The sequence below is a fragment of the Quercus robur genome, chromosome 3 (assembly GCF_932294415.1).
Source record: "Quercus robur chromosome 3, dhQueRobu3.1, whole genome shotgun sequence".
In the NCBI taxonomy this organism is placed as follows: Eukaryota; Viridiplantae; Streptophyta; class Magnoliopsida; order Fagales; family Fagaceae; genus Quercus; species Quercus robur.
Genome location: NC_065536.1, coordinates 61,840,448 through 61,853,806, shown reverse-complemented (window position 1 = coordinate 61,853,806; position 13,359 = coordinate 61,840,448). Strand labels below are relative to the sequence as shown.

The 13,359-nt window shown below is 30.7% G+C and overlaps 1 protein-coding gene across 2 annotated transcripts; it reads left to right on the top strand.

The window, feature by feature from the left end:
* Window positions 1-5,101: 5,101 nt before the first annotated feature.
* LOC126718748 (homeobox-leucine zipper protein ATHB-13-like) lies at window positions 5,102-7,234 on the top strand. 2 transcript variants are annotated; one of them, XM_050421082.1, is made up of 4 exons: window positions 5,102-5,243; window positions 5,421-5,601; window positions 5,682-6,058; window positions 6,667-7,234. In XM_050421082.1, exons 2-4 carry the CDS (start codon window positions 5,475-5,477, stop codon window positions 7,015-7,017), a joined length of 855 nt encoding a protein of 284 aa, XP_050277039.1. In that variant the 5' UTR covers window positions 5,102-5,243; window positions 5,421-5,474; the 3' UTR covers window positions 7,018-7,234. The 2 variants fall into 2 exon arrangements, with proteins under 2 accessions (XP_050277039.1, XP_050277038.1); XM_050421081.1 differs by having other exon boundaries at window positions 5,143-5,601.
* The last annotated feature ends 6,125 nt before the right edge of the window (window positions 7,235-13,359 follow it).

Here is a 13,359-nt window from a genome sequence, read left to right as displayed (position 1 = left end):
ATGTGATGTAGGAAATATTTTTAAAATAGTAATGTAAAATATGAACTAGGCTTGGGTCCAATGCTTTTAGTGCACTGAACTCGTTGAAAAAATAATAAGTAATTAAAAATAGACATATGTTACTATTTCAACAGGTCAAGTGCAACTGAATTAATATTGAATCAATCTTTACTCGCAAAATAGATTAAATAATTTTTTTGACAAAGCAAAATGTTTTTTTTTTTTTTTTTTTTTTTTGGCATTTACGGATGAGAATGCTAGGTCTGATTTTAATCTTTGTTAATTCTAGCTGGCCTTGTTTTGCAATATTCTTTTACTATGATACCCTACTTTTTATGGATTTTGTTTTGGTGGATATGGAAGATGAGGTATCGCATCTAGCCACTACTCTATCAAACTCTCATGGTATGTGGGATTTATATATATATATACACTAAAAAAAAAGAGCTGTCTTCATTGAACCCATTTCAAATTTTTACACACGGGATCGAGTGATCTCACATCAATAGGCACTTTTTCGAGTTGTGACTTGTGACCAAATATATAAAATTGTCCTGCTGAATGGACGGTTGTGATCAATGTGGCTACACATGGCCACAGAGGAATAGAATTTTAAGTAATAAAACTGAAAAACATAACTGGACCAGTGGTTGATGAATCACTATCAAAGCATATCTCCTTGCCCAAAGGAATCCAAAAATCATATATATATATATATATATATATATTAAAAATGAAAGAAACTACAAAACCCACCACAAAGAGAGAGTGAGATGTCAAGCAAAGAATTGCACATGGAAACAGAGTACGCTGAAACCCCCATAAGCATGAGGGCATGTGGAGGAGAAGATTCATCTTCTTTCTTTATTATTATTTTTATTATTTTTGGGTTTTTTTTATATATAATTTTAATGGGTTTTTTTTTATTATTTGAATAAAATTTTTATTTTTTAAAAAAATTTGAGAGATGGGTTAAGGAACATGGATCCACCCCATTCCACTGGGGTACCCCTTCAGCTTCCAACTAATGAAGTCATGTGGTGCAGCTGAGATTAGCTTGTCTTTGGCCAATACTAAAGAGCCATTTTTTTTTTTTTTTTGTGTGTGTGTGTGGGACCCTATACCTCATGTCCCATCAACACCACTTTCACAGATTGTGGGGTCCTTTGATTCTTCTTGGATTCATCCTCATGGTAGAATAATAAGGCAACCAATGATTTCTCCATCAAAAGCCACAAGGCCATATTTGACATAGATCACCCGTCACATACTTTCTCTCACAATGTTTTTTTATACTCGTCCTACTACTACTAGTCCCATCCCATGCGTGATGTACTAAAAAAAAATAAAAAATAAATAAAAAATTTTGTGAGAAGCTTCTTTGATTCGTTTTTATTTTTTGCTTGGTAAAAATATTATTTTTTCCTCTAAAAATTATTTTATGTTCTATTTTTTTATTTTTGAAACTTGGAAAGTTTTATCTCTTTCTTTTTGGAAGGGGATATGAGAAGATAGTAAGAGGGAAGGTGATTAGAATTTTCTAAAATTTAGTATATTTTAATTATCTTCCATTCTTCTCTTTTCTCATTCCATTCAAACATAAAAATTTCAAAATACCCCCCATATATTTAGAAGTTAGGTCGGTAATATCTGATGACATTCCAATCTTCGGTTTGTAACACTTAGGTATATGTAAAAAGACAAGTATTGAAGCTACTCGAAGATTTGCAACCAATCTTCACTTGAGTGAAATCCTTTCTCTTACAAGCGAAACAAAAATTAATCCTAAAAGTTCATATGTACATTGTTTGAGGCTCATTAGAGTGAGAACGCCATACTTTTTAAAATTTCACGGATGAAAAATAGTTTAATGTCCAAATTAGCTTATTTAATGGTTAAGAGGATTTTTTTAACCTTATTTTTCTTTTCTTTTCTTCTTCTTCTAAGCTTGACATTATGTATATTTAGACACACGTTACACATATGTACATACTAAATTTGTAGAAAGAAAATAGGAATACTTTTATCAAATGTTGCCATATTCAAATAGAAAATTGAATTGATGAATTTATATATACATATGTTACACATATGTACATACTAAATTTGTAGATTGAAAATGAGATTGCTTTTATCAAACGTTGTTAAACAGAAGAAGATAGACATCAATTGTCATATTCAAATAAAAAATTGGATTGATGAATGATGTCATTGGCTTTTTACCATTCAAATTTAAAACATTCAATCCCTTGAAAGATTGATTGGAACATCGGCAAGCAAATAAATGACAGCATGACACACGAATTGAAATTGTGGCAAAGTATGTTTGTGGCTAATTAAATAAGCTATTTCGGGACCATGCGTTGGAATTCTAGTTCTTTATCATTGACCCTGTGTGCTGCTTTATTTCTATTTATGATGGAATCAGTTTAGAATAGGAAAATGAAAGAAAGAACCATAAATGATCCACAAAACTTGGATATTTACTGCTATGCTGTGAAGAGTGACCCCGCTCATACTATTTCTGATATATAACCTTTGTTAAAAAGCATGACCACATTCAACAATTGTAACTTTTGTACTGGTCCTTTTACCAAGTGATGTGAACTCGATTACTTTCTTTACATTTCAAAACTGACAAATTGTGAAAGGTATTCCCATAACTTTTTTTAGCCCTTCTGCAACCGCAAGTGAATCAAAGCTAATAATTGTAGTAGAAACTACTAATTTATCCAAAGGCAGATAAAATGGGAAATTGACTTCAAAAGTTGAAAATGGTATATGGTCATTCTCTAGTTCTGTAGCTCAATGCAAAATGATGGCTTATACTATACAATCCCTGCAAGGTCACATATGGTATGACCAAAGGTGTTCATTGGTTGACTCCAATTCAAAACCTGAGGTAAAATGTTCAGCTAGAAAGCCTATAATAGGTTAACAAAGCAATTGTGTCAGATGACTTGAACATTATTACTTAGATTTCACCTCTTCGTAAGGAAATGTACAACGTTTTACAACTTTAGAAGATACACATTGTTATTGTTTGTTAGTGGCAAACTCTGATTGAGGGGGAGAGAGAATATGGGTATTAAGATCCTCTCCGTTTGTTTATAAAAAGAAGATTATGTTATATTAAAGATAAAGATATATTATATTGAGAATTAAAGCTCTACCTAAGATGATAATCCAAACTACGCAATACTATTCTTCGATCTCCAGAATAAACATACGCAATATTATGTATACCGTTAAATAAATAGAAAAAGAGAAAACTAAACTTTAAACTCTATAATTGTAAAAGATTTCAAATTATTTTTTGAAATTTAACGCTATTATAAATTAAACTCGATAATTTCATTAGTTTAAAATCATATTAATTGATATGATCTTAAAGTCAAACAGTTTAATTTGAAACTCGCGTAACTATATGGTTTAATTTATAAGTCTTAAAATTCACGACTTAATTTAAAAGCATATGAGGACTTTTTTTTAAAAATAAGCAATTAAATCTTTACAATGAAATGAATATTCTTGAAATCTTTTGAAATGGATGATATCTTGATTGGAAATGAAGGAAAAAAAAAGGGAGGAAACGACAAAGGAAAGGACAGCAAGGAAGGCCAAATGGGAAGAAGTGGCTGTAAAGAGAGGAACAGTGGGGTGCAGTGGGGGAATGGAGACGAACACAGAGATGGGCTGGGGTAACACTTAGCAACAAAGATGAAAAAGACCAGCTCTTTCTACTGTGTAGGGTTAACACTTAACATACACAGCAGCCTTATATTTGTTTGCTTAGACTTTTAAAATCTCACTCGATCACTGATCACTTTCACTCTCTCTTTCTTACACATATGGTCTAGACATGCAAAGGCATTACACAGGGTTGGTTTGGCTTTGGCTTTGGTGTATGAGATGAGATTGAATGGAAAAAAATAAAATAAAATAGGGATAATCGATGATGGGAAAGACCTTCGTCCTTGTGCACGATACCTGTTGGTGGGTTAGGTAGCAACCCCTGCCCCCCTTTCATTGGACCCATCCCCTAGATTCCTGCCCCTTCTCTCTCTCTCAAATTCAATCCCCCTTTGGACCTAAAGATACAGCCAACTCATTTCTCTTTTTCCTCAAGTTATCTCTCCTCTCTAAATCTAACTATACTTATACAATCTTTTTTTCCTACAACGTCGGCATTTGATTGTTTTTTATCTTCAGGTCAAAACACTAACTAGTTTTTAAAATAAACCGACTTCAAACCTCAAACATTTTAATTATTCGACTATAACAAAAAAAACCCCTATCAATTAAGCGGATTGAAATTTATGATTTATTATGGTTGATACACAATGAAAACATTGTTAATTATAAACTATGTTGGAGTTGTAAAAATGTTTTTTCACAATGTATAACAACAATTGTGAACAAAAAATTATAATGATAATAATAATAAAAAGTGTGTCCTTATCATTGATCAAAATCACACACCATGCAAAGTTGCTTTCTCTAAGAAACCATAAATCTATCTCTCTCTCTCTCACTTTTTCTTTCACTGTATGAAACCACACCCATCTCTCCATCTGAAAGCTCTAGTTCATATATACGTTTATTGAAATAAATAATCATTTGGAGCTTTTAGAGCTTTTCTTTTTCCTCTCAAGTCTACTACTTCACATTAAAGAAGAATAAAATAAGAACCCATTTCTTTCCTTTACCCATGGAATCAATCAAGCAACTTGAAAAGTGCTTGCTTCCCATTTTGAAATTTATATTTATAGACAACTGTCTTTGTTAAGAATAACACCACTGCTTGTCTCCTGAGAATGGAAAGAAGATTAACATTACATGAAAATAACAGCAAATTCTATAAACAAAAACAAAAACCAAAAAAAACAAAAAACATTATAAAAAGAAAAGAAAAGAAAAGAAAAAGACTACAAAGTAACCATTGACATGGTTCAGCACGTTTCCCTTTTATACAAAAAATATAACTGTAAGTGTACATCATATTAGTTATATATATATATATATATATACACACACACACATATATTTGAAATAATAGTATGTTCTGTAGAGAATAGTGTTGATTTATCTTGATATAGCAAAGTAACATATAAAAAGAGAATTCACTCTTCATAAGAAGAGAACTACAGAAAAATACATCTCTCTCTCTCTCTCTCTCTCTCGCTCTCTCTCTTCCTTCCTTACATATAAAAGAATAGTAAACTCTCCTAGAAGCTGATAAGGTATATAAGCCAATGATCATTCCAATTGTGCATCTACTTCCGATTGAAGAAATCCATATATATTTTCTTTTATGTGATATATAATTAAGTCTCACTCACTCTCTTTTCCTTCTCTTACACTAAATTTTGTCCACTCAGTGTTTCTTCAAATCTTCTCTCTCTCTTTCAATATGGCAGCCAGATTATCACCAAGGCTTTTAAGACTGGTGGCATAAGCCTAGTTAGAAGATAATGACTAGTAATGGGATGGCCTTCTTCTCAACAAATTTCATGCTACAACCTCCACATGAAGATGACAATCAACATCCCACTTCTCTCAATCCAATCCTACCTTCATGCACACCTCAAGACTTTCATGGTAAGTACTCTCTCTCACACACACATAAATACTTAAAAATCTTAGTATGGGCTTTAAATGACGTTTTCTTGTTGATGTAGGGGTTGCAAGTTTCCTAGGGAAGAGATCCATGTCATTTTCAGGTGTGGAATTGGGAGACGATGGTAATGGGGAGGATGATTTGTCTGATGATGGGTCACAAGTAGGGGAGAAGAAGAGGAGGCTTAACATGGAACAGGTTAAGACACTTGAGAAGAACTTTGAGTTGGGAAACAAGCTTGAGCCAGAGAGGAAAATGCAGTTGGCTAGAGCTCTTGGTCTGCAGCCAAGACAGATTGCTATATGGTTCCAAAACAGGAGAGCAAGGTGGAAGACAAAACAGTTGGAGAAAGACTATGATCTTCTTAAGAGACAGTTTGAAGCAGTCAAAGCAGATAATGATGCACTCCAAGCTCAGAACCAAAAACTTCAAGCAGAGGTTAGTTCCTAGCAATAGATGCAAAATGATTTTTCTTTATTTCCAAAATTTTAATTCTATTTCACTGGATTTTTTTTATTACTTATTTTTATCGATAAGTTACACACGTATTCAATGAATTTTTTGAATCTAAAAGAAAAAGAAGTTTCAGTTGAATTTTAAGTCATTAGTTCTGCCGGGATCTTTTGCTTGTTGATTTTGTAAAACATATATCAAGTTCTGCATGGGAGTGTGGATTGTGTTGAAATCAGGATTTTGGAAATCATGATTATTTTTATTTTTTGCCCACTAAGATTTATGCTTTTTGACTTTTTCTTACATCATGATTTTCAGAGCCTTATTTCTGTTGAAGAACTTCTAAAAACCAATAATGGCTTTTTAAAAAGCTCCTGTTCCTATCATTTTTATTTTATTTTATGTATATATATTTGATTGATCGTAGTTTGGGGCCAAAGGGTAGTCATATCTAAAAAGAGAGAGAGATCTTCCAGAGTCAGACCCATCTGGGCTACCTCTCATTTGATTGATTCTCCATGTACTAATTCTCTCATTCTCTCATTTATGTTTTTTATGCTTTCATCTGAACTGGTCTATTTTAATTGCTACAGATACTGGCACTAAAAAATAGAGAACCAACAGAATCTATCAACCTCAATAAAGAAACTGAGGGTTCCTGCAGCAATAGAAGTGAGAATAGCTCTGAGATCAAGTTGGATATCTCAAGGACACCAGCTATTGATAGCCCTCTATCCACTCATCCAACAAGCAGACCACTATTTCCAGCTTCTATGATAAGGCCTCCAGGTGTGGCTCAACTCTTCCAAACCACATCAAGGCCTGAACTTCAATGCCAAAAGATGGACCACATGGTCAAAGAAGAAAGCTTAAGCAATATGTTTTGTGGCATGGATGATCAATCAGCCTTTTGGCCATGGTTGGAGCAGCAACATTTCAATTGAATTTGAATATTATTATCCCAAAGTGATGAAAGTCTTCAAGAGGGGTTGATTAATTTGACCTTTGTTCATCATGGTGCTTTTAATTAAAACCATATTTTGGTACTTTAGAAGAATATTGGTGTATAAATTAAACTAGAATATAGCAAGTTGAATTTCCAAGTGGGGTTGATAAACTATATGGAGGAATAAAAGGGTATGTGTCTTGGAGTTTTATACATACTACTACTACTGCTACAAGTTTTCTAGACTTTAAATGTTTCTTCTTAGTTGGATTTATGCGAAAAAAATTCAAGTCCAAGTGAAAATCATACTTGTTAGGACTAGTCGCAGTTCTAGCATGGACCATGAAAAATAATAAAGAGAGGGATTCCCTCCTTACATTTTTAATTTCTGTTCTTGCTTTGGAATCATGTCTTTGTACTGTCAAAAGGAAAATGCTGGCAACTGGCTTAGTGCACTGAAAGAAAGTCCTTGTACTCAATTTTGTTTTTGCTGATTTCATCAGTCAGCACCAACGGTGAACAAAATCTACTCGAAGTTAATAAAGTATACAAAAATAGAGAGAGAGAGAGAAAGAGAGAGAGAGAATCTAACACACATTCCAAGAGGGAAACATGACAAGCAGAAGTAGAGCACAAAAAAACAAGGAGAGTTGGAAATGGTCGTTCTCTCGTGAAGGGGATGTTGGTAATTTTTCATTGTTGCTGCTGACAAACGAAGGGAATGGGAATCAAAAGCCTTTATATATGTCATTGATTGTGTACCCAAACCCAACTTTAAGGCACTCAGCCCTCAGTATAGTCTTCACACTTTACTGTACCCTTTTGAGTCCTTGGTAGAAAGAAATTCATGTGAACCCACTGTCACCCACTCTAGCATCCTAGACAGTCCCTTTCATCCCCACTTTCATGGTTTCCTCTCTCTACTGTGTGTCCTTTTTTCCTTCTTTCACTCTTATCTTTTCTATGTCCTTCCTGTTTCACGTTTTGTATAGCTGTTTATTACTTCTTAAAAAACTCCACAGCCAAAATGAAAAGTCCACTGGATTCTTTTGAATTGCCTCAATAATGAGAATTTTGACTGGGTGAAGTCATCACCAAAATATTAGCTATATTTATGCTATATCCAAAAACATTAATCACTGCGAGAATAAAATTATGGGTACGGTCCGGTTATTTATTGTAAGAAATTTTTTACAAAAAATTAAAAAAAAAACTGTTAAAATAATTAATTATTTTTTCATAAAAAAGTTTTTAAAAATAATTTATTAACATGTGTCTTTAGAGCATACATTAGTAAAACTCTAAAATTTTATAGTATTCTCTTCTTTCACGTAATAATATATCACAGGAGTAGAGCCATAAACTTTTGTTTGAAAGACCAAATTGTAGCACTAATATATTTATCAAAACAGATCTCACATACATACATATATATATATACACATTTTTTTTATATTATATATATACACACGTATTTATTTGATAAGTTATATATACACATGCCCAACAAAAAAAAGAGTTTAGTATTTTCAATCAAAATTATGTTTGATGCTATCTTTCATAAAATAAAATTCATTTTTTTCCATTTTCATAGTAAAATTCGTAAAAAAGTTTCGTTTTAAATATAAATTATCAAATTTTATACTAAAGTAACTAAAAAAATTTTCAATTGAACTAATAAAATTTTCAAAAGCATGAATAATCCAAAATTTAGAGGAATAAGTTAGGTTCCAAACATATTTGAAGTTATCTTACTCTAACCTATCATGTGGCAACTAAAGACATTTTTCATGTGTAGTTTTAGTGACAAGATTTTTTTAATGAGTCAATGACTTATTAATTGCCACATAACGGGTTAAAAAAAAATAGATTTAAACATGTTTGGTGCCAAAATTTATCAAATACTTAACAGATATAAGAGTACATTTTACAATAATAAATAGAATTGCAAAAAATAAAGTTATATCTCTATAACTATTAGACCAATTATTTTTTTAAGAGCATCTTTTGACTAATTCAAATATTTGGAGGGGACAACTCTTATTTTTATAGAATAAATTTTGAAAACATTAAAATAATTATATATATATATATATATTTTTAAAAAAATTCAAAATTTTGGGGGGCCATGGTCCCCACCCTTCAAAATAGCTCCGCCCCTAATAGATCACACTGATTAAATTTAAGATAGAACTCATAGTACACGTGAAAAAAATGGAGTAGGACATATTGTACTCCGAGACAGTCAATAATTTTCCCTATAAATTAGATCAATCTAAAATACGTCTTGTACAAGATACAGTGCGTGTTCATGCAACATACACACATATCAACTTGGAAATCACAATCTCTCTCACTTTCATCCTTAATATTGATGCCCTATCTTGGTCGCAACGCCTAACAAATAAACCCAAAAGCCTAAATCCAAGTCCCAATTCAACCGACTTTGGCCAAAAGTCCAAACAAAACTATTCAAAGAAGCAAAGCTAACCACTCGTATAATGTATGCATAGTGATTTTCCTGCTATTCATGTTTAGCCCTGTGACAAAAGTACAAGAGCCAAAAACACGTGATTTATATATAGTATCCCTTGCATTACTGTATTGTAATGGAATTAGCTTTTTGATGATATAATAGTGTTTCTTTCTTCTTTCTCAATATCCATAAATAACTGTATTAGCAATCAATTCTCATATCCATGAATAATTGTATATTAGTAATCAATATGATGTAATGTTATTTCTCAAACAAAACCACTAAAGATATGTGTTGTAAATACAATTAGAACTGAAAATTGCATATTATTTATTGCCATTTGTTAGCACATAATGAAATGGTCTTACCACTTTGTCAATTATAATGAATCTAAAAATAAAGTTTTGGAGTTAATAATAGCTTGAATGGCATAATAAATAAATAAATAAACTTTATTCTCTACTAATTTTAATATGTCATGGGTTGGAATCATTTCTTTCTCAGTTTAAATTTTGGATACTTTATAAAGAGTAAAAAAAATATGTGACAAATTATGATCAGTGAAACATAAAATAGAACACTAAAAATGGCACATGAGATTTCTATTCTCAATAACATATACTCTTTCTTCTTTTCTTTTTCTTTATTTATTTATTTATTTTAATATTTTTACAGTGGCAAAACTAAATTATACTTCCTCTATATATATATATATATATATATATTCTATTTTTTTTCTTGTCTAAAAATCTAGCTGTTTTAGTGAACATTATTTAAGTATAACAAGGTAAGAAATATTTATTTTATTGTCTTTTAAACAAATTAAGATAAAAAAATTTCAAAACTACTATTTATTTTAAAGCAAATTAATGAAAAAGATATTTACTTTTGAAAGATTGTCATATTTTTGGACATTTAAAAATAGGATAGAGGGCTAAGAATAGGAGATTGTGGGACTATGCAATTGCAGTTGTCGGCAACTATTATCTGATTTCAGTCAAGGATCATGTTGATTAACCTTTACAAAATATTGCCCTCTATATTTTGTTTTTTTAGATAGGTAACTATTTACCTATATATTTCTTGCACTCCATTCCATTGCACTATTCCATAATCTCTAATATTCTTTAAGTTATGCGTAAATTAATGTGCTGTAATTTTTTTGCCGATTTGCCTCTTACTTAATAAATTGACAGTCTTCTTCTTAAAAACTTTTAGCTTATCTAGGTAATTAACATCGAATGTTTAAACATGCATTGGCAAATTAATGTTACAAGTAATTTTTTATTGAGCACCCAAATAAAAAAAATTAAAAAAAGTTCACTATCGCTATCACATTCCATTTGAAATACTATTTGTATTCTGTAAATGACTATGAGCATCATACATATCAACTTTTTTTGCAATTGGATAAAACGTAAAATCAAGGTTGATGTCAAAAAAAAAAAAAGGTTGATGTCACACTTGTGATAAGACCCTTAATAAAGCTATTTTATACACTGTTTTTCTTTTGAAAATTCTGTTCCAATTCATGTGTTTTTAATGTATAAGCAATAAATTATGTACTTCCATAGAAAACACTATGCTTTATCCATTTTTTCTCAAGCAAAAAATATCAAGACTACATTGCCATTTGTGGCTACAAATTGATCCACAAACAAAAGAAGCAAAAAGTACAACCAGACAGTAAATCAACACACTTTTAAATTTGCACAAATTAATTGATAATAACCTCCACAACACTATATCTATTTTAATCACAGAGAAACCTTAATAAAGAAAATCACTCATAACACCTTTCTATGTACAAAGTACTTAAAGTTTAGAGAGAAAATAGTTCAAATTAATTACAGAGCTATCAGCATATTATAACCATCTCAAAAAAAAAAAAAAAAAAAAAAAAAATCACTCAGCACCTGGAATCAAGGTTTTTTGGTTGATGGGATGAATATGACGCAAGAATTTTAGATAGTGTTATAGATTTTACAGTTGTTGGCAAAAACTGTCATAACAGATAATTAGATTTTAACAACCAATAACTCTATTTATATATGAACAAGCATGTGACAAAATATGAAAATCCTTCTACATATTTATAAATCAAAGTTGACGCCAAAAGAAATTAAAGAAGATCGAGCATGTAAAACTGCCCCAGTATGTATTTTATTTTATTCTAATATATTTATGGGATCATGTGAGGATGCTTTAAATAATCTTTGGCAACATGACTGGAAACTTTGGCATATTTTGAAAGCCAACTAATAATTTCCAACTAAAATGGTGTAGTGGCAAATTAACAATTCCTTGTTTAAGATGAAGCAGGTCAAGTGGCCACGTGAATTTGTGGTTTTATAGTACCTAAAGTAATTAAACATTTTATTGGATTAGGTTTTGGATTATAATATTGCCTGCATATGAGAAATCCCAGCATGTTTGCGATTATTGTGACCATAAAAACTAAGACAACATGTGACAGGCATTAATAAGATGATCACAATTATGCATAATTGAGGAGTTGTAATGCTTGATAAATATATATTTTCCTGATTAATTAATTAAGTTATAATATGAATTGTGGGTTTTTGTGAATGGCTATTGGCTAACACAACATTTTTATACTTGCAGCTTTTTTAGTGATTATGTGAACTACTAGATGTGGAAAGAAGCCTTTATTACACTAGTGAAATAAATAATTTGGTACTTTGGTGAAGTATTTAATAAACAATTTGCTTTTGATACTAGGCAGGACTCGTGAATTATTCTGACAAGATATCTGAGTTATATCACTTTTGGGTTTCTTAAATCTTAATTCTTGCCCTATACTTATTTTACAGAATATATATTACAATATACAATAAAAAAGGTTGTGTAAAATATACAATAATCTCATTTTTACAATAATAGGAGATATGATTGATAAGCAGATTTTTTTTTTCTCTTTTTTATTTATTTTTTTAAAAATTGATTCTCAAACATAAGCTCTTGAGTATATTAACTGGAAGGAAAACACACATCATCGTATCAAAAACTGATTTTTTTCTTTTTTTTTTTACTCTATATGTTAATTAAAGAGAATTTTTTTCAGGACACATTGGCTTCCATAGTGTTTTGTAACAAAGATATATATAAACAAAGAATTCTAGGGCAAAATGGCTAAATATCATTTATTTTTAAAATATATAGCAAAATACCACACTTTCTAAAGTATTTAACAAAATGATCATGTTTATGGAACTTGATATTATATATTGATGTTGAGTTCTAGGTAGAACTCGAAACTCTATGCGTATATTGCTACTTTTTAAAAATTTATATGGAACTTGACATTAATAATATTGAGTTTTACTTAAAAATATATATAGAACTCGATTAAGTTCCAAAACATGAACATTTTTGTTAAATACTTTGAAAAAATAGATATTTTGCTACATACTCTAAAAATAAATGATGTTTAGCCTTTTTTTCCCATTCTAGTATAAGAAATTAACTAAAAATATATTCAATATAATCAATTTATAGTGCTAATTTCGAGAGTTTGTGTAAAAAATAAAAAGGACTGTGTAGTGTTTAGTGTAGTATTGGAAAGCCAGTGTGAACTTTATTTACTTTATGAGAGGTCACCAGTCCTTTTCACATTTTGTCTCCTCTCGTACGACTGAAGAATTTCCAACCTACCTCTCTCAACCTCATGTTGCATTTCACTCATTAAAAAAAAACTATGTAGCAGTTGTTTTCTACGTACGTAGGAATCTATATTATTTACACCCCATGTCCTATCTGGTTATAAGACCTAGTACTCACTTATTTTATTAGGGAAACTCAAGCATATATATTTGATATAAAAAAATCTTACATGATCTATAA